The sequence below is a fragment of the Microcaecilia unicolor genome, chromosome 11 (assembly GCF_901765095.1).
Source record: "Microcaecilia unicolor chromosome 11, aMicUni1.1, whole genome shotgun sequence".
Lineage (NCBI taxonomy): Eukaryota > Metazoa > Chordata > Amphibia > Gymnophiona > Siphonopidae > Microcaecilia > Microcaecilia unicolor.
The window spans coordinates 185,122,950-185,145,259 of NC_044041.1; the positions used below are offsets into that span (position 1 = coordinate 185,122,950).

General features: G+C 45.1%; 1 protein-coding gene across 2 annotated transcripts in view; it reads left to right on the forward strand.

The window, feature by feature from the left end:
• ZMPSTE24 (zinc metallopeptidase STE24) overlaps window positions 1–22,310 on the forward strand; it is a 47,871-nt gene that overhangs the window by 19,292 nt on the left and 6,269 nt on the right. The window contains exons 6-9 of one of the 2 annotated variants that reach the window (XM_030219060.1): window positions 1,497–1,638; window positions 9,593–9,789; window positions 10,904–11,014; window positions 19,544–19,687. In XM_030219060.1, the coding sequence (XP_030074920.1) occupies window positions 1,497–1,638; window positions 9,593–9,789; window positions 10,904–11,014; window positions 19,544–19,687 (594 nt within the window). The remainder of the gene's footprint in view (window positions 1–1,496; window positions 1,639–9,592; window positions 9,790–10,903; window positions 11,015–19,543; window positions 19,688–22,310) is intronic. The other variant, XM_030219061.1, reaches the window with a different exon arrangement.

Genomic DNA, 22,310 nt, shown 5'->3' on the forward strand with positions numbered 1-22,310 from the left:
CCCTTCTACCATGACTCGCAGCCTGCTTGGAAAAGCTTCCCAAAAATTACCTCACATTTTTAAAAAATTTAAACAATCCCTAATTTTATAGGCTTTGTTTAGTTGAGTTAGTGCAAAGAAGAAAATGGATAAGTCATGTGTGTCTGTTTTAGCCACTAAAGGAGGAGGAGGTATTGCCCGATTGTTTGGGCAATGTGAGCTCTTTCCTGTCCCAGTTTGAATTTCCTGTATTTTGAGAGTGGTTGCTTGCAGTCTCTGTTTGTCACATGGTAGAATAAGGGTAATAGTGTGAGTAAGCTTTTTCACATGATGGTCAAGCTCTTTATCTCGGTTTAAAAGAAGACAAAGAATGGTAGTTTGTTAGTTTACTATCCAAGAAGAACCCAAAGATAACATCTCGGTGGTCAGCATACATCATAGACAAAGACCATATAGCCTATCCAGTCTGCCCATCCATGCCATGTACTTCCCCTCCTTTAGAGATCCCATGTACTTGTCCCAAGCTTTCTTGAATTCAGATAGTCTTTGTCTCCACAACCTCCACCTGGAAGGCCGTTCAATGCATTCACTGCCTTTTCCATGAAGTATTCCCTTAGGACGGTGGTTCCCAAACCTGGTCCTGGAAACACCACAGCCAGCCAGGTTTTCAGGATAGCTACAATGAATATTTATGAGACAGATTTGTATGCAGTGGAAGTAGTGCATGCAAATCTCTCATGAATATTTGTTTTGAATATCCTAAAAACCTGACTGGGGTGCCTCTAGGGATCATGTTTGGGAAACAGGATACTCATGAGTGGAGGAGTGGCCTAGTGGTTAGAGCACAAGTCTTAACATCCAGAGGTGCCCAGTTCAAATCCCACTGCTGCTGCTTGTGACCTTGGGTGAGTCACTTAACCCTCCATTGCCTCAGGTACAAATTTTGGTTATGAGCCCTCCAGGGACATGGAAATACCCAGTGTACCTAAACGTAACGTAACTTTGAGCTACTACTGAAAAGGTGTGAGCAAAATCCAAATAAATAAAATGAGTCTGTCCCCTTTCACTTTCATTCTATTCCCCCTCGTTCCAGAGCTTCCTTTTAGATGAGAGACTCGCCTCTTGTGCATTTATGCCATGTAGGTATTTAAACGCCTCTATCATATCTCCCCTCTCCCGCCTTTCTTCTACATATTAAGATCTTTGTCCCCATATGATTGATGATGACCACTGATGTTATTCTTGCTTCTGGTAGCACAGTATTAAGATATCATTGAGCAGTAAGATTTCTGTTGCTGTTGCCCAGACCTGATCTTGGCTTACAGATTTTTGTAGTTTGTGCCTCCCCTTATCCCAACTAGGCAAAGAGGTTTTTATGTACATTCTAAAGTAATGTGTCATCATTGCGATGATGGGAACAGTTAATTCTAATATGTTAACAAAGAAAAACCTTGTGCATTCAAGGTTAAAATGCCCATGAAAGTACAGTAGACATTTTACTGTGGATTTTGTTCTAGGTGCTTGTTACAATCTATGCTGACTACATTGCCCCTTTGTTTGATAAATTTGTCCCTCTGCCTGAGGGAGAACTCAAAGAAGATATTGAAAAAATGGCTCGGAGCATTGCCTTCCCTTTAACTAAAGTCTACATTGTGGAAGGTGAGACAATTCAATGCATTAATGTACACGTAGAAATGTCTGACCACGTGCAAATGTTGTGTGTAGACTGAGTGAATGCTGATGAGGTGAGTCATGAATGAAATTCCTCAGAATTTCCAAGAGGATCTAAAATATGCTTTCTCCCTCTACCCTCCCATGTTCTAAGTACTGTAAGTCTGTTGAAATTTTGAGCATATGTTGGAATGTTGCTGTGTGTTTATGTAATGGTGTTGGAACATTTGCGCTGCTAGATCTCTTGCCATTTAATAAACGATATGGAAAAAAATTCAGCTTTTTTTTGTTCAGATAACTCAACATAATTGCTCTCTTTGAGTAATTGATTTATATTTAAATTTCTTAAGTTTCTTATACACTTCCAAGATAAACATCTTGTACAGAAAGAAGACTTAAATTCAAACATTAAATTTCAAAAGAAATTTATTATCTAAAGCGAAATTTACTTACTCAAAGTCTCCATTGTTAGTCCACAACGTGGTGAGATCCAAGTCAAAATATAGAGGTAAAGAAAAACATCTTAGATACAATCTAATATTTATAAGAGACTGTGAAAGAAGTTACATGGGATTTTAAATTTACAGTTGAGGTGTAGAAGTCATAACCGTCTCGGGAGTCAAAGTGGGGGAGGTGCCCTTCTTAGAATCTAGAAATATTTTTAATTGTGAAGGTTCAAAAAATATATAGTAATTGATTTATAAAGTTACTACTCAAATATACTTTACTAAAATGTTTGTGCAGCTTCCCAGTCATAAGGTCTGATCCTTCCCCACCAGATGATTCTCACCCTTGGCTCTTCCCCTTTTTCAAGTTCAACACTTTCTCTCTCTCTCTAGCTCCCACCCTTTTGGGTTGAATCTTTCCTCCCCTTTAGTGGTGCTGCTCTTTTTGTGTAATGGCTCTTCCTCTTATGCATGCTGCCAAATACATGTATTTTTTGTTTTCTGCAACTTTTTATATATTTTACAAAAGGCCCCCTATGTTCAGTGAGGCTCTTATAAATTTTTTTTTTAATTTGCTGGACTCCACACCCGTAGGAGCGTGTCTTCACTTTATTATATGCGGAGATATGAATCTTCACAAGGAATAGATATTGTTGCAGCACTCAACTATCAATAGTTCTGTTGAGTTAATCTACATTGCTGCACACTGTTCCTACTATTTCTGTGACCCCCCTGATGCAGGTGCTGTGCGCGAAACACGGCCCGTGTCGGGTCTTTTTGAAGATTATTTTATAAAGGTGTATGGTTCAAGGAACTGTGTCCCTATTTTTGAGGCTCCTGGTACTTTATTTTTGTTTTTTGCACCTTTGTTTGTGCTTTGCTCCCTCTCTTTGCTGTACTACTTCTTAATTATAGAGCAAATGTTTAACTGACCTGTTGCTATAGGATTCTTTGGGGTTGAAGGGTAATAATGGGACAAGCACCAAACAGAGTGTGTGTGCCACTACTTTCCTCCCCTCCTCCAAATCTATTGATCGCCACAAAATATTCATCACACATAAACTTCCCAGCCTAGAAAGGAAAAATGGGCAACAGCAAATTGTGTCCCAGGGTTCCTACAGAATGTGTTACGCGAAGGGCTTGTCCCTAATTTGGTCAGTGTTTTGAAAGCACGTCTACAGATGTTACCATTAGGTGGACTCGCAAACCGATCTGGCCAGGATTCTGGGAATAGAACCGGTATTAAAAGGAAAATTGTCAGCTGCCATCTATTCAGAGCATAGAAGGGTTCTGTAGGAAAGAATAACAGTCTCCTATTCAAGCAGCAGATGGGGCATGATTTATTCTTAATGGAAATCAGAAGCAAAAAGTCATAAAATAAAATGTAAAGTGAATCTGTGTTGGATTGAAACTCTTGAATACTTAATTTAGATTCTGAATTAATCTAACAATTCTGCCAGTGTGTGAAAGTTAATTACTAAACTATTATTATGGGGCGGGATCAACAAATCGCTAGAATATACAAAAAAATTATATTGAATCCCAGAAAATGATATCATCATCTGAATACTAATGCCTGAAATTCCACCCCCAAAGGGATTTCTAAAGAAGGAAAAATGGCCTCAGAGAGCTCAAGGATATGATATATCTACAGAGTTAACCGGATCGAAAAGATCCTCTCTTCATCATTGGCCGTAAAAAAAAAAACCTTCTGAGACGGGAGTACTGCCCACAAAATACGTTTTACAAAAAGCTTGGTATTCAATACATCACTGAATCATTTATAAATTATCTCCATTCAAAAATCCCTTTGGGGGTGGAATTTCAGTCATTAGTATTCAGATGATATCATCATTTTCTGGGATTCAGTATAATTTTTTTGAAAGTTAATTACCTCAGCCATGCACTCTGGAGTACAGTTCTAGTTTTACTGTACTTCCAACGTAGTTCTGCCCCTTTATCCGAAACACAAAGAAGGTGCTGAGGAAAAGGATGCCTATTTGGTATTTTGAGTTTCACAAAGACTCTCAAATCAAGCTTGAGATGGATGATCTACACTGCTTAGCCCTTTCTTACGCAGACCCGGGCAAGACGTAGGAAGGTTCCTGATGGTCACATCATGCTTAAAAGCACTCTCTTGTCTGTCTCCTAGAAATATTACTTGTGATCTGTGTGGCATTTTTTAAAAAGTCTTGGTAACTCTAGGACTATTTTGGACAAATTGTACTGCAAGTTTAAATTAATTTAGTTGTATATATTAGGCAAACTTCATGAATGAATCTTCCAAGGAGGGCTTTCAGTTTATCAAGGTCCAGGGAACATATGCCTGATATTTCAGATTCAAAACTGACAGTATTCAAGTTTTAAAAGGAAACTGCATCTGGAAATTTGAGTATTTATATTTCTTAAAGGAGTAACATAAAATTTTCATTCACAAAAGGAGATGATGATGATGGATTTGTTGCTAAGGGCTCCCAGATGTCCTCAAAATAGCAGCCTTTTGCTTTTAATTGATGAGGGGTTTCTCAAAGCTCACACTGAGAGTTCTCCAGCATTTATATTGCCCAAATCTTTTCCGTGCTCTGAATTTAATAACTAATTCAGCCCAGTTCTTAGTGCTTGAGTTGTTTAAGTCGAAATATTCTAAAATATTCATAACTGGACTCTGCTGGCTTCTCCAAATAAGTATAAGCCCTGAAAAATAATTGTGGCTTTTATGTATTGTTTACTCTTCATGGAATGTTTGTGTTAAATGCTGGTGAACTAAGAGCTATATGAGACATTGTAGGTGTTGTCTAGTACACATTTTGGGTTGGATTCTGTTTATAGCACCTTAAAAATGAGCGCTGAGAAAAAATAAATGCCTAATTCTATAAACTATGTCTAAAGTTAGGCGCGGTTAATAGAATACGCCTACAGCCCATCCATGCGACTAAATCTAGTTGTGGAAATTTACGCTTGTAAATGCTGACAACTGTTAGGTGCAGAGTGGGTGTATTTATTTATTTATTTTTATTTGTTATATTTGTATCCCACATTTTCCCATCTATTTGCAGGCTCAATGTGGCTTACATAGTTCCATAGAGGCGTTCGCCAACTCCAGCAGAGAAAACAAATACATAAAGTTATTGTGGTCGGATAAGGTTATAAAGGTTCATGTGTTGTAGACACATTGGGGAATCGTAGAGAGGAAGAGTTGTGCAGTGTCAGTAACGGCTTTGTTTCGTTATGTTGCAAGCTTTAGGCATTTAGGTTGGGTCGATGGGATATGCCTTTTTGAACAGGTTGGTTTTTAGTGATTTCCGGAAGTTTAGGCGGTAGTATGTTGTTTTCACGGCTTTTGGTAGTGCGTTCCAAAGTTGTGTGCTGATGTAGGAGAAGCTGGATGCATATGTTGATGTGCATTTGAGTCCTTTGCAGTTTGGGTAGTGGAGATTTAGGTGTGTTTGTGCGGATCTGGCTGTGTTTCTTGTAGGTAAGTCTATGAGGTCTGTCATGTAGTCCGGGGCTTCTCTGTAGATAATTTTATGGACCAGGGTGCAGATTTTGAAAGCAATATGTTCTTTGATTGGTAGCCAGTGTAGTTTTTCCCGGTGGGGTTTGGCACTTTCGAATCGCGTTTTTCCAAATATATTCTATATTCTGTAATAGCGCACATAATTTATAAAAACGCTTACGATCTGCCCATTCCGTGCCCATAGCCACACACCCCTTTTCAGCAGCACACATTAGAACTTACATGCATCACTTTATAGAATACGCTTAACAAGTGCACATAAATTGTAATTAAAGCCAATTAATGTCAATTGCTTGTTAACTGGCAATTATTACTACATCAATCAAGGTTCCACGTTAGGAGTCACGCTCCAAGAAAGGGATCTGGGTGTCGTCATTGATGATACGTTGAAACCTTCTGCTCAGTGTGCTGCTGCGGCTAAGAAAGCGAATAGAATGTTAGGTGGTATTAGGAAAGGCATGGGAAACAAAAATGAGAACGTTATAATGCTTTTGCATCGCTCCATGGTGCAACCGCACCTCAAATATTGTGTTCAATTCTGGTCGCTGCATCTCAGAAAAGATATAGTGGAATTTAGAAAAGGTACAGAGAAGGGCGATGAAAATGTAAAGGGGATGGGACGACTTCCCTATGAGGAAATGCTAAAGCGGCTAGGGCTCTTCAGCTTGGAGAAAAGGTGGCTGAGGGGAGATACGAAAGAGGTCTATAAAATAGTGAGTGGAGTTGAACGGGTAGATGTGAAGCGTCTGTTTATGCTTTCCAAAAATACTAGGACTTAAGGGGTATGCGATGAAGCTACAAAGTAGTAAATTTAAAACGAATCAGAATGCACTGCCTGAAAGGCTCCGCTTAACACAAGACTATCTCTAATTCAGGAAGCAGGTGAAAGCTTGGCTCTTCAACCAGACCTTTAATGGAAGAAATAACTCTCATTCTCTACCCTAGCTAAGATAATATTTAACCATCTCTCTGACCTAACGTGCAACTTTCTTTAAATTAGTTCCCTTATTTTCTAACTCCTCTTACTCTGTCTTTGCTTTAACCCTATGCTGTCTATTAAAATGTTCTATTACGTGTTGTCGACATTGTAAGTAGTATACTATACCATACTTTGTATTGTTATCTGAATATTTTAATACTGTAATTGTCTATTTCTTATGTTTGATTTATTCTTATTGTACACTGCCTTGAGTGAATTCCTTCAAAAAGGCTGTAAATAAATTCCCTGTTGTGCACAATTAACTATGGACCTGCAGTACTTTTTACTCAGCAGGCCTGGATGAATACTTAAGGAAGTTCCCACCTTAGCCACTAGGTGTCAGACTGTGACTGTGCTCATTTAGTAAAGTAACTGCAGATAAGGGACTGTATCTTATTCATGCACACAGTTTCATAGTTTGTCAATTTTATTCAATACATTTTTAGGTAGCAATATCTTCTATTACACTAATAGTGTTCAGAGATGCAGATGTTCAGACATTGAACCTGTTTTGAAGTTTCTCTCATTCACTTGACATGAGGGTAAGAGCTCTCTAAAAGGGATTTTAAAATCAGAGGATTGGAAGTTGTGATTTTTAAACTTTTTGCAGATGTTTGGGGATACCTTCAAGCAGAGCAGTCCTATGTGCTCTGCATTAAAACTGATCTTTTCTCCCCCTGGCCTTTCCCCAGAGCTTCCAGGGATAGTGCAGTGAGCTGTAGATGTTAGAGAAAGCTTCTCTCTTCCTCCTGTTTCTGTCCTGTATATGATGGCGTTCCATTCTGTTTCACATGATCTTGATTTTAACTGCTTTGGTTGTTTGGCTGAAAGGCGATTATATCAAGTCTAAAAACAAGATAAACCGGGTACAGGTCTGAGCAGAGAAGCATTGAGAGAATATCACAGCGAATCACTGCTTCCCAAATTTTCAGAATCTGATTTTGACAGTTAAATTCACGTAACTCCCAGATGGTATCAAAAGCAAGTTGCCTAAAAAGCATAACAAGCAGCACAATGATGATGATTCTTAGCTTCAATGGCATATAATTATCTCTTCGCTCTGCTGAGACTCACCCGCTCTGTCCTCGGCTCATATATTCTCTCTTACTCCCCAGGTTCAACCAACTCACCTACTCTTCTCCCCCCCACACACACAAACCCATTGGCTGGGAAGTAAAGCAGGCTCATTCGTGCAAATGCCCTTATTAGCCCTTCTTCCCCCCCCCCCCCCCCCCCCCCCCCCCCACCCACCCACCTCTCTCTTTCCTCCTTGCAGGCTTGTCAATGCATTTTCTCTTCACTGTTCCTTCTCTACCATTCCTCCATTTTCCCCTGTCTGCTCTCTAAGGCGGATACCTTTTCCCTGCTAGCTCCTACTCATGGTCACCTCCTCTCTTTTTCAACATTCCATGCAGAAGCCTGCGCGACCACATTGGTGATCTGCAAGGGCCGACTTCTACATGGAATGTTGCTAGTGGAATAGCAACATTCCATGTAGAATCTCAAATAGTAGCAACAGTGGAGGAGTGGCCTAGCGGTTAGGGTGGTGGACTTTGGTCCTGGGGAACTGAGGAACTGAGTTTGATTCCCACTTCAGGCACAGGCAGCTCCTTGTGACTCTGGGCAAGTCACTTAACCCTCCATTGCCCCATGTAAGCCGCATTGAGCCTGCCATGAGTGGGAAAGCGCGGGGTACAAATATAACAAACAAAAAAGCTGCATTTAGATCAGGGGTTCTCAACCCAGTCCTCGTGGCATAGCTGGCCAGTCAAGAGTTCAGGATATCCACACACACAAAATGTGGAGAACAGCAATTTATACTAATCTTTAATAGGCATTTCCCTGCACCCCACAAAACTTACTCTAATTCATATATTAATGCACACTGTTTAACACCTGCATCATTGTCGGTGGGGCTTATATATATGAGGTCATGGAAGGTGAATTGTCTAGCTGAACTTAACAAGGAGCACCAGTAGAAGTGAGATTTAAACGCTGGCTTCCCTGGTTGTCAGCCTGCTGTTCTAAACACTAAGGGCCCTGTTTACTAAGGCGCATTAGTATTTTTAACACGCCTACAATTAGCGTGTGCACTGTGCAGGCGCCTACTGGGATATTGTAGGCGTGTACATGGTTAATGCATGTTAAAAATAACGCGCCTATAACACGGCTTAGTAAACGGAGCTCTAAGTTATTCCTTCTCTCAAAGTAACTTTATTTTAAATTACTCCCAGGCCAAGCTCTAAGCAAGTTACTTTCTTAAAGAAGTAAACATGGATGCCTGTGTGAAGCTTGTGCAAGCTTTGAGCTGCTGCTCTTACTGGCCATGCTCTTTTTTTTTTTTTTTTTTTTTTTTTTAAGATATCACCTGTCATACAGCACAGTACAGAGAATAGTCTGTCTCCCAGCACAAAGCTAATGTGTCAGAACTGTAGCTCAAATATAAGAGGTGGTGTCGGTGCTAGGGAGAGAAATGGACTGGGGTTGTAAACTGAATAAAAAATTTGGGGAAGAGAAGTAGGCAGGGAGGGGAGGAGACAGCAGCTGCGTTGGAAGGTGTGGTAAAACCAAGCACCGGGAAGGGTTCCAGGATGGGGAAGAGAAGAGAGGCCTGTTCCAGGTGTAAATGATTTATGGTTTATTTGTATTTGATATACAGTCTTTACTGTTCAACCTCAAGGTGGTTAACAATTAAAATATGTATGTTATTAAACATCCTGCCTCTGCTCGCTCACTTTAGGCTTAAATGAATTTCGTATCTGAGTGACTGGAGACAGTGTCTGCTGCCGGGGGGGTGGGGGGGAGTGGAAATTTGGAGAAAAAGCAGCAGCACCCTGATGGAGAGAAATAAGAAAAACAGTCTTAGGTTTTGTAGTAACGTCGAGTTTAAAGTTGTGCGTACTCTGCAACTTGCCACTGTCTGGCAGCCTCACCCTTCTCTGTTCAAAGAAGCATGCCACACTCTGGGTTCCAACCTTTGTCTTTTTTTTCCCCCCAAAGGTTCAAAGCGTTCCTCTCACAGTAATGCATACTTCTATGGATTCTTTAAGAACAAGCGGATTGTATTGTTTGACACTCTGCTAGAAGATTACTCTCCATTAAACAAGGAGGAGAAGGAAGGCCCCAATGCAGACTTGCAGGCAGAGACTCAAGATGGCTCAGTAGGTGAAAATGCAGACGTCGGATCCAAAGTTGGTGTAAGCTTTCCCTGCTGCGGCGTCCGTCCTTGCATGCACACACGCTTCTTGCACCTGAGCAGGTGCAATAAAAGCCTCGAAAGATTATAGACTGAGCGCAAACACATCAACGCTGTAAATTAATGTTTACATTTTAAAACAAGTAAAACTTACTACAGAAGGGAGAAAATTGGTGTAGTTCTGCGTTCCAGCCTGAATGCCAATTACAGTAAAGCAAGCGAAGCATTATGCAGGGTGAGCCCGGCTTTGGCACATGGTTTTGTCGGCACGCAGATGATTTTTAAAAAAAAAATGGTTTTATGCAGAAGCTAATCCCACGTAAAGCTTTGCATTAGACACCAGCCCCCACAGCATATTAAAAAACATCAGTGATAATGATGCTGTTTCAGAAGTGTGCAGAAGACTTAAAAGGCTGAGCACAATACCAGGACTTTAATGTCAAGTCTGAGCAGGCATAGGAAGGTTTGCTTATTCCGTAACATCATCTGTGAGGATTTCATGTCTTGCTGCAGTCATACAGGGCCACAACTTTTTTTCATGGTCTTCATGACCTCAAAACACTGCCCCCACCCAACACACCTGTAGTGGAGGGGGTGCTGGAAGAGTTGAGGTGTTCTGAGTAGGAAAACAATTATATTGTCACACATCTGTGCATGTGCTGGAATAGCATGTCAGCATGTGTGCCGATACATGTTTATCTGCTCAGATATGTGCATATTGCTTGTTGCACCTTAGCACAGAACCCTGTGTGCACTCTCCCTAATTATTATATAAGTTTTGCATAGCTCCTATTTGCATTAATTTCTGTATTACGTTGGTGAGCAAAAATATGGTATTACACTTGCTTTAGGAAACTTCGCTAAGCCGTCGGCTTACGGCTTTAATGCAAGCTTGCTGCATCCGGCCCCTTGCTTTCTAGACAATGCCTGGTAGAAGGCTTGGTAACGGAGCTGCTTTGGGTTTCCCTTGCCTGTGTGCTAGTCTGCATTTGGTTAGTGCTGTATACCATGTTGCACAGATCAAACAAATTGCTTTACAGGTTATTGTATTAGAAGTAAGCAAAACAGGTTTGTGTAACAAATCATAGTACCTGACTAATTTATTCCTATTCTAGAACCAGAATAAGAAGCAAGGCTGCAATAATCAGGAGGTTTTAGCTGTGCTCGGCCACGAGCTGGGCCACTGGAAGCTGGGTCATACCGTGAAGAACATAGTCATCAGCCAGGTAACTGAGCAGCGGATAGGGACATCGAGGTCCGATCTGAGACTTTTTTCTTGGTGGCATGGGAGGGAGCTTAAGTTTATCTGCAGAATTACAGAAGTGCCATGAGAATTTTCACCTTTCTTCCACTCCGTGTCAACAGACATATAAACAGTAAACTAAGATGTAGCACTAAAGTTAAGTGTAAGTAAAGGAGAATAGAGCAATGGAAGAGATGACGAGATAAAAAAAAAAACATCTTATGAGAGAAATGAAGCATTTTAATATGGCGTGATAGCAAATAGACATTCTCCGAGGACAAGCAGGCTGCTTGTTCTCACGACTGGGTGACGTCCGCGGCAGCCCCCACCAACCGGAAAGAAGCTTCGCGGGACGGTCGGCACGCAGGGCACGCCCACCGCGCATGCGCGGCCGTCTTCCCGCCCGTGCGCGACCGCTCCCGCCAGTTACTTTTTTTCCGCGACTGGAGAGAGTTGTGCAATTGCCTCTCTCTCTGTTCAGCCGCCGGATTTATCGACCGCGTTTACGCGGATCGTCGCTTTTGGATTCCCGTTCGGTTTCCTCTTTTCTTTTGTATTGTTAAAAAAAAAAAAAAAGGGATTTCGCGCGTGTGGAGCACGCGCTCCCCTTTTCCCTCGCTTCTAGCGGGGACGCCACGTTGCGGCCTAGTGGCCGCTCGGTCGGTTTGTTTTTTCGTGGTGTGATTTTAGCCACCATTGCCGACTTTGACTTCGCCGACGCGATTTTTCCGTCGATGTCCTCGAAGGTCCCGAGTGGATTTAAAAAGTGTGGTCGCTGCGGCCGGCCGATCTCGCAGACCGACACCCACGCTTGGTGCCTCCAGTGCCTCGGGCCGGAGCACAATCTCAAGTCGTGTGCTTTGTGTCTCGGTCTCCGGAAACGGACTCAGGTTGCGAGGCAAGTTCTACGGGACCGTCTTTTTGGAACTTGCGCCGGCCCCTCGACGTCGACCTCGACGGCATCGGTATCGAAGGCCGGTTCTTCGGTACCGGTATCGATGCCCGAGACATCGGCACCGATGGCAGCGACCCCAGGAGAACAGGTCCCGTCGGCCCGCCGGTCCGCCGGTGAGAGTGGGGTTGAGAGGCCGCGTGGGCAGTCGGCCCCGGTCACTCCCTCAGCTCGTGAGCCACGGGACCGAACCCTGTCGGACCCGGTACCTCGAGACCGAGGGGGATCGACCTCCTCCTCCTCCATGCCCTCCGGCGCCAGTGACGTGCACCGGAAAAAGGACAAAAAGCGCCGTCACCGGGAGCCCTCGGTGCACCCTGAAGAGGAGTCGACGCCGAAGCGTCATCGCAGAGAGGAGAGATCTCCGTCGGTGGTGGAGGTACCGACGCGTCGGGGTTCCGGCACCTCGGTGCCGTCTCCTGGCCCCCAGCAGCTTCTGGCACCGACACCCTTACCGGCCCCACCGCCTTTCCCGGCAGCGGGCCTGGACGAGTGCCTCAGAGCCATCCTTCCGGGGATCCTGGAAGGGCTGATGCGCCAGGCTGTGCCGGCGTCGGGGGTGCTTGCGCCCCCGACGCCGATGACTGTGGCGCCGGCGAGCTCTAGCCCGGCGCCGGGGCTGTCGACACCGCCGCCGCTTGCGGTGCCGGTCTCGACCGCCACGCAGGTGGAGTCCCCGTCGACGTCGATGGAGGGAGCTCCGTCCCCGCCGGCGCGGGAGTCCACCGCTCGACGACACCGAGACCTCGGTGCCTCGACGTCGAGCCGGGCCCGGTACCGGACTCAGCTACATGAGCTAATGTCCGATACCGAGGATGAGGACTCGTGGGGGGAAGAGGAGGACCCGAGATATTTCTCCTCAGAGGAGTCTACGGGCCTTCCCTCGGACCCCACGCCGTCACCGGAGAGGAAACTCTCTCCTCCTGAGAGTCTCTCCTTTGCCTCCTTTGTGCGGGATATGTCTATCAGCATTCCCTTCCCCGTGGTCTCTGTGGAAGAGCCGAGGGCCAAGATGCTCGAGGTCCTCGACTATCCATCACCACCTAGAGAGTCCTCCACGGTACCGCTGCACAATGTCCTGAAGGAGACGCTGCTTCGGAACTGGGTGCGACCATTAACTAACCCCACCATTCCCAAGAAAGCAGAGTCCCAGTACAGGATCCACTCTGACCCAGAGCTCATGCGGCCCCAGTTGCCCCATGACTCAGCGGTCGTGGATTCTGCTCTCAAGAGGGCACGGAGTTCGAGGGATACCGCCTCGGCGCCCCCGGGGCGGGAGTCTCGCACTCTGGACTCGTTTGGGAGGAAGGCCTACCAATCCTCCATGCTCGTGACCCGCATCCAATCCTACCTGCTCTATATGAGCATCCACATGCGGACCAATGTGCAACAGCTGGCGGACCTGGTCGATAAGCTCCCGCCGGAGCAGTCCAGGCCATATCAGGAGGTGGTCAGGCAGCTGAAGGCGTGCAGAAAGTTCCTGTCCAGGGGGATTTTTGACACCTGTGACGTGGCATCTCGTGCTGCGGCCCAAGGTATAGTGATGCGCAGGCTCTCATGGCTGCGTGCCTCTGACCTGGACAACCGCACCCAGCAGAGACTGGCTGACGTCCCTTGCCAGGGGGATAACATTTTTGGTGAGAAGGTCGAGCAGATGGTTGACCAACTGCATCAGCGGGAAACCGCTCTCGACAAGCTCTCCCACCGGGCGCCTTCAGCACCCACCCCCACGGGCGGGCGTTTTTCCCGGGCCCGGCAGGCTGCACCCTATTCTTTTGCGAAGCGTAGGTACAACCAGCCGGCCCGAAGGCCTCGTCAGGCACAGGGACAGCCCCAGCGCGCTCGTTCCCGTCAACAGCGTGCGCCTAAGCAGCCCCCTGCGCCTCCACAGCAAAAGCCGGGGACGGGCTTTTGACTGGATCCACGGGAACATAGCCGCCCTACAAGTGTCCGTACCGGACGACCTGCCGGTCGGAGGGAGGTTAAAATTCTTTCACCAAAGGTGGCCTCTCATAACCTCCGACCGGTGGGTTCTCCAAATAGTGCGGTGCGGATACGCCCTGAATTTGGCCTCCCTGCCTCCAAATTGTCCTCCGGGAGCTCAGTCTTTCAGCTCCCATCACAAGCAGGTACTTGCAGAGGAACTCTCCGCCCTTCTCAGCGCCAATGCGGTCGAGCCCGTACCACCCGGGCAGGAAGGGCAGGGATTCTATTCCAGGTACTTCCTTGTGGAAAAGAAAACAGGGGGGATGCGTCCCATCCTAGACCTGAGAGGCCTGAACAAATTCCTGGTCAAAGAAAAGTTCAGGATGCTTTCCTTGGGCACCCTTCTGCCAATGATTCAGAAAAACGATTGGCTATGTTCCCTGGATTTAAAGGACGCATACACTCACATCCCGATACTGCCAGCTCACAGACAGTATCTCAGATTCCGCCTGGGCGCACGGCACTTTCAGTATTGTGTGCTGCCCTTTGGGCTCGCCTCTGCCCCACGAGTGTTTACAAAGTGCCTCGTGGTGGTAGCGGCCTACCTGCGCAAGCTGGGAGTGCACATGTTCCCATATCTCGACGATTGGCTGGTCAAGAACACCTCGGAGGCAGGAGCCCTCCGGTCCATGCAGTGCACTATTCAACTTCTGGAGCTGCTGGGGTTTGTGATAAATTACCCAAAGTCCCATCTCCAGCCAACTCAGTCTCTGGAATTCATAGGAGCGCTGCTGACTTCCCAGACGGCTCAGGCCTACCTTCCCGAAGCGAGGGCCACCAATCTCTTGGCCCTGGCTTCGCAGACCAGAGCGTCTCAGCAGATCACGGCTCGGCAGATGTTGAGACTTCTGGGTCATATGGCCTCCACAGTCCATGTGACTCCCATGGCTCGTCTTCACATGAGATCTGCTCAATGGACCCTAGCTTCCCTGTGGTTCCAAGCCACCGGGAATCTAGAGGATGTCATCCGCCTCTCCACCAGTTGCCGCACTTCACTGCTCTGGTGGACCATACGGACCAATTTGACCCTGGGACGTCCGTTTCAAATTCCGCAGCCCACGAAAGTGCTGACAACGGATGCATCTCGCCTGGGGTGGGGAGCCCATGTCGATGGGCTTCACACCCAGGGTATGTGGTCCCTCCAGGAAAAGGATCTGCAGATCAACCTCCAGGAGCTCCGAGCGATCTGGAACGCACTGAAGGCTTTCAGAGATCGGCTGTCCTGCCAAATTATCCAAATTCGGACAGACAATCAGGTTGCAATGTATTACGTCAACAAGCAGGGGGGCACCGGATCTCGCCCCCTGTGTCAGGAAGCCGTCGGGATGTGGCGCTGGGCATGCCGGCACAGCATGCTTCTCCAAGCCACGTACCTGGCAGGCGTAAACAACAGTCTGGCCGACAGACTGAGCAGAGTCATGCAACCGCACGAGTGGTCGCTCCATTCCAGAGTGGTACGCAAGATCTTCTGAGAGTGGGGCACCCCCTCGGTGGATCTTTTCGCCTCTCAGACCAACCACAAGCTGCCTCTGTTCTGTTCCAGACTTCAGACACACGGCAGGCTAGTGTCAGATGCCTTTCTCCTTTATTGGGGGACCGGCCTCCTGTATGCTTATCCTCCCATACCTTTGGTGGGGAAGACCTTACTGAAACTCAAGCAAGACCGAGGCACCATGATTCTGATAGCGCCCTTTTGGCCCCGTCAGATCTGGTTCCCTCTTCTTCTGGAGTTGTCCTCCGAAGAACCGTGGAGATTGGAGTGTTTTCCGACTCTCATTTCGCAGAACGACGGAGCGTTGCTGCATCCCAACCTTCAATCCCTGGCTCTCACGGCCTGGATGTTGAGGGCGTAGACTTCGCTGCGTTGGGTCTGTCTGAGGGTGTCTCCCGGGTCTTGCTTGCCTCTAGGAAGGATTCCACTAAAAAGAGTTACTTTTTCAAGTGGAGGAGGTTTGTCGTCTGGTGTGAGAGCAAGGCCCTAGAACCTCGTTCTTGCCCTGCACAGAACCTGCTTGAATACCTTCTGCACTTATCGGAGTCTGGCCTCAAGACCAACTCAGTAAGGAATCACCTTAGTGCGATTAGTGCTTACCATTATCGTGTGGAAGGTAAAGCCATCTCTGGAGAGCCTTTAGTCGTTCGATTCATGAGAGGTTTGCTTTTGTCAAAGCCCCCTATCAAGCCTCCTACTGTGTCATGGGATCTCAACGTCGTCCTCACCCAGCTGATGAAACCTCCTTTTGAGCCACTGAATACCTGCCATCTGAAGTACTTGACCTGGAAGGTCATTTTCTTGGTGGCAGTTACTTCAGCTCGTAGGGTCAGTGAGCTTCAAGCCCTGGTAGCTCATGCTCCATATACCAAATTTCATCACAACAGAGTAGTGCTCCGCACCCACCCAAAGTTCCTGCCGAAGGTGGTGTCGGAGTTCCATCTTAACCAGTCAATTGTCTTGCCAACATTCTTCCCCAGGCCGCATACCCGCCCTACTGAACGTCAGTTGCACACATTGGACTGCAAGAGAGCATTGGCCTTCTACTTGGAGCGGACACAGCCCAACAGACAGTCCGCCCAATTGTTTATTTCCTTCGACCCTAACAGGCTAGGGGTCGCTGTCGGGAAACGCACCATCTCTAATTGGCTAGCAGATTGCATTTCCTTCACTTACGCCCAGGCTGGGCTGACTCTTGAGGGTCATGTCACGGCTCATAGTGTCAGAGCCATGGCAGCGTCGGTGGCCCACTTCAAGTCAGCCACTATTGAAGAGATCTGCAAGGCTGCGACGTGGTCATCTGTCCACACATTCACATCTCATTACTGCCTCCAGCAGGATACCCGACGCGACAGTCGGTTCGGGCAGTCGGTGCTGCAGAATCTGTTTGGGGTGTAAATCCAACTCCACCCTCCAGGACCCGAATTTATTCTGGTCAGGCTGCACTCTCAGTTAGTTGTTCTTCGTAGGTCAATTTCTGTTGTACCCTCGCCGTTGCGAGGTTCAATTGACCTGGGTTATTGTTTTGAGTGAGCCTGAGAGCTAGGGATACCCCAGTCGTGAGAACAAGCAGCCTGCTTGTCCTCGGAGAAAGGGTATGATACATACCTGTAGCAGTTGTTCTCCGAGGACAGCAGGCTGATTGTTCTCACCTACCCTCCCTCCTCCCCTTTGGAGTTGTGTGTTTCATCTTTTGCTAGTCATTCAACTGGCGGGAGCGGTCGCGCACGGGCGGGAAGACGGCCGCGCATGCGCGGTGGGCGTGCCCTGCGTGCCGACCGTCCCGCGAAGCTTCTTTCCGGTTGGTGGGGGCTGCCGCGGACGTCACCCAGTCGTGAGAACAATCAGCCTGCTGTCCTCGGAGAACAACTGCTACAGGTATGTATCATACCCTTTCCAGGCTAACTACTAGCCCATGTTGGCCAGAATAAGGCGCTCTCAGTTGTCAGCTTATTGCTAAACGGAGGTTATGGTAGATTAGATAATCATGTAAAGACCCCTTGCTCTGAACTAAGTTGGGGTGAAATGTAGTTTCAGAACTTGTCCTATTTCAGCCGCCTTTTGTTCCTAGGTTTAATGCACGTACGTGTGCTTTTCACTGTTTATCTGAAAAGCTGTGGCACTTGATGTAGACTCCTTTTTCATTTTGAATGTTGTGATATCTTTTCATGGAACCAGCCAGAAGACTTTTCATCTAGGTGTTCTACATTACCTTACTGGGCCCAAAATCTCTTCAGGTTGTCTGCATTTTTAATGCATTAATATCATTCCAGCTTAAATCTAAATTTGTGACTTTCAGTTTTAAGACTCTGATTGGTCAGTGAAATATCAGGCTTCCTGCTATTTGCACTTCAGTTTGGGAAAGATCTGACCATTGTCATCCATGCTGATGTTAAAAGTGCACTAGATTACTGCAGTTCTTTACACGAGTGCCTTCCACTTGGTCTCCTGTGATGCCTTCAGATTATTCAGAGCATCAGCAAGCTTATTGGCAGGAGCTGGGATAAGAGCCCATTTAGAACTGGAGAAGTTCCATTGGCTGCTTGTTTCATGGAAGATCAGTGTTAAAATTCTGGACATTGTACTTAAAATACTTTAATCAGAAGGCCCTAATCAGGCCAGACTACAGAGACAACTCAGGGCAACTGTCCTATGCCAGTTCGCAGCTTGTGGCAAAGTCTTTGATTGGGAATGTTGGGAGGGGGAGGGGAAGAAGGGATGATGATTATATAGTTGGAGGGAGGAAAAGGTGAGATGATTTTGCTGGGGATGGAGGGGGATACTGGAGAAAGGGACTGAGTTCACATCCCCCTCCCTTTTTTTTTTTTTTTCAATATCGCTCGGGTAAGCACTGTGCACGTGATCCACAGAAGCCCCCTGCTTCTGGACCTCAGAAAGGAACTGAAGTCCTGGCTTTTAAAACTTTATTTGGCACCTAATTTTCAAAAGATTTTCCAGCCCTGAAAATGCTACTAATTTCATTTTTTAAAATAACTGTTGCACAAAATGCGTAATTAAAAAAGACAAAAAAATAGAACAGGAGGGTAACAGAAGAAGTGGTTTATTACAAGTTACCCGACGTGGCCACGTTTCGCCCTCAGGCTGCGTCAGGGGTAAAAAAACTACAAAATAAAAATACATAATGAGTAAAACATAAACTTCACCATTGTATATTTGATAATAAAACATATCTAAAAACACTATCACATCATATAAAATAAAAACAGATCAAATCTAAAAACATAATACAATAAAATATAATATCAAATCAATATCAGTTAAAAACATTCAGATTAAATATGCATGCAATAAAATAATAATTTTAATACAAGACATGATATCAACACAAAATATAATAATATCAACACTAAATGTATATCAATAGAACTGCATCGGACAAATAGGTGGAGATATACAACACTAAAATAACTAAATGACCATACATACTAAATATCACCTACCTAATAAGGTAGGTGATATTTAGTATGTATGGTCATTTAGTTATTTTAGTGTTGTATATCTCCACCTATTTGTCCGATGCAGTTCTATTGATATACATTTAGTGTTGATATTATTATATTTTGTGTTGATATCATGTCTTGTATTAAAATTATTATTTTATTGCATGCATATTTAATCTGAATGTTTTTAACTGATATTGATTTGATATTATATTTTATTGTATTATGTTTTTAGATTTGATCTGTTTTTATTTTATATGATGTGATAGTGTTTTTAGATATGTTTTATTATCAAATATACAATGGTGAAGTTTATGTTTTACTCATTATGTATTTTTATTTTGTAGTTTTTTTTACCCCTGACGCAGCCTGAGGGCGAAACGTGGCCACGTCGGGTAACTTGTAATAAACCACTTCTTCTGTTACCCTCCTGTTCTATTTTTTTGTCTTTTTTTGATCTGCTTTTTTTCTTTTGATTTGCCATTTCTGTGGCAGATCTTTGCCTTTTTTTTGTTTCTGTCTGCAAAATGCGTAATTATCAACAGAAAACTTGAATTGTTGTGATTTGAAATGGACTCCAGATGTAGTTTAAGGTCTGATGATTACTGTTTTATTTTCCAGATGAACTCTTTTCTCTGCTTTTTCCTGTTTGCTGCTTTAATTGGTCGGAAGGAGCTATTTGCTGCATTTGGGTTTTATGATCACCAGCCGACACTGATCGGCCTAATGATAATATTCCAGTTCATTTTTTCACCTTACAATGAGGTAAAAATCAAAAATATGAAATACTTCTGATATTAACAGTTTGTAATCTATTTATTTATTGCATTTGTATCCCACATTTTCCCACCTCTTTGCAGGCTCAATGTGGCTTACAATACATCATGAATAGTGGAGATATATATGAAATAAACATTTAGTATTACAGAAGGATCTTGGGTAACATGATAATGATAAAGCATGATTATTAATATAACAAGCAAATAGTAATGAGTGAGAGACAGTGAGGCATATTTTCAAAGCACTTAGCCTTCCAAAGTTCCATAGAAACCTATGGAACTTTGTAAGGCTAAGTGCTTTGAAAATATGCCTCAGTGTGTGTTTGTGTGAGAGAGAGTGAGTGTGTGTGTGGGGCTCCGAGTTCCATGACCTCCTCCTTCCTTCCTTCCTTCCTTCCCCTCCGCGTTCCAGGCCCCCCTTCCGTCCGAGGTGCAGGCCTCCCTCCCTCTCTCTCTCCTCTCCTCTCCCTCCTCACCTGCGAGTTCCATGTCCCCCTTTCCTCAGAGAGAGAGAGACAGAGTGTGGGTGAGAGACAGAGAGTGAGCGTGTGTGTGTGAGAAAGTGAAGCCTTGAAGCATTCGTGCGCTCTAAGGCTCCATCTCCTTCAAGGCTTGAAGGCTTCACTTTCTCGGCTTCAGAATGTTGGAGGTGCGTTTTATTATATAGGATTTGTGCTGCTTCAGGGTGTAAATGAGGTTGCCAACACCCAAGAAACATTTCTACTGACAGTCTTAGGATGGGATTTTGTGGTGTTGGCTTTTGGTAGGTATTTCTATCACAAAAATATTGAGTCAGAGGTCACTACCTCCATTAGTTGAACAGGGACTGTAATTTCTCACCCCCTACACTGAAGTTTAAACGTTGACAATTTTCACCTTTATGGGAAGTTGCTGGGAGAAAGGCACAGGCAGGATTACTGATCATGAAAACAATTACCGTATTTTTCAGACTATAAGACGCACTTTTTTCCCCCAAATTTGGGAGGAAAATGTGGGTGCGTCTTATAGTCCGAACGTAGTATACCTGCTTGCTGTGGGGGGGGGGGGGGGGAGGGCCGGTCTTGGGCCGAGGCAAGCGTTGCGACCAAAGTCACGGTGAACCAGCAGTAAAAGCAGCAGGCAGGCTTGCCTTCTCGTCGCTTCCCTTCCCTCTCAGCGCGTCCCGCCTTCCTCTGATGTAACTTCCTTTCCGTGAGGGCTGCCCCCATACAAGATTGTTGCACAACCTGTGGTCCTCCAGCAGATCTCCGCCACACTTTTTGCTTCAAAATTTATTTTCCTCCTCGAAAACCTAGGTGCGTCTTATAGTCCGAAAAATACGGTAGGTAGGCCAATGCTATGGATGTTAGGTCTGTTTTGGCGCTAGTTTCATAGATTGCCAAACATTCATAACTTCAGAGGCTCTGCTGGAGTTGAAGCTATTGGACCACCCTCACCCTTATACTACAAAATTATTACAATGCTTAAACCATTCACCCACATTCATAGGTTACTAAATCAAAATTTCAGAATTGGGGCCTCTTGTAAAATAGCTGTAAGGATGTGCAGGATTGCATTTCTTAAATATTTCCTTCTATTTGTTTTAAAAGTATTTCCATATAATTTTATTGAGTGTCCCATGTTTGTACTTTTTGAATGAGTGAAAAATTGATTCACTTACACCCGTTCTATACCACTCAGGATTTTATAGACCTCAATCATATCTCCTGTCATCCGTCTGTCTTCCAAGCTGAACAGCCCTAACGTCTTTAGCCTTTCCTCATATTGGAAGAGTTCCATCCCCTTTATTATTGTGGTCACTCTTCTTTGAATCTTGTCTAATTCTGCTATATCTTTTTTGAGATACAGCCCCAGAATTGAACATGGTCCTCAAGGTGAGGTCGCACCATGGAGCGATACAGAGGCATTATAATATTCTTGGTCTTATTTTGCATCCCTTTTCTAATAATTCCTAGCATCCTGTTTGCGTTATTGGCTGCCGCCACACACTTGGCAGAAGATTTCAGTGTATTGTCTACAATGACAGATGTTTTTCTTGGGTGCTGACTCTTAAGGTGGACTCTAGCATCTATGATCTGGATTATTCTTCCCAATGTGCATCACTCGTCGTTCACATTTCCAGATCATTTATAAGTATGTTAAATAACACCGTTCCCAGTACAGATCCCTGGGGCACTCCACTATTCATCCTCCTCCATTGGGAAAAAAAAGGCCATTTAACCCAACCCTCTGTGTTCTGTCCAGTAACCAATTCCTAATCCACAGAAGGACAGTGCCACCTATCCCATGACTTTTTAATTTTCTCAGGACTCTCATGAGGAACTTTGTCAAAAGCTTTCTGTAAATCTAGATACACTACATCAACCGGCTCGCCTTTATCCACATGTTTATTCACACCTTCAAAGAAATGAAGCAGATCGATGAGGTAAGACTTCCCTTGGCTGAACCCATGCTGACTCTGTCCCATTACCCATGTTTGTCTACATGTTCCGTAATCTTATTCTTTATAATAGTTTCCACTATTTTGGCCGGCACTGATCAGGCTTGCTGGTCTGTAATTTCCCGGATCGCCCCTGGAACCCTTTTTAAAAATTGGCGTTACGTGGGCC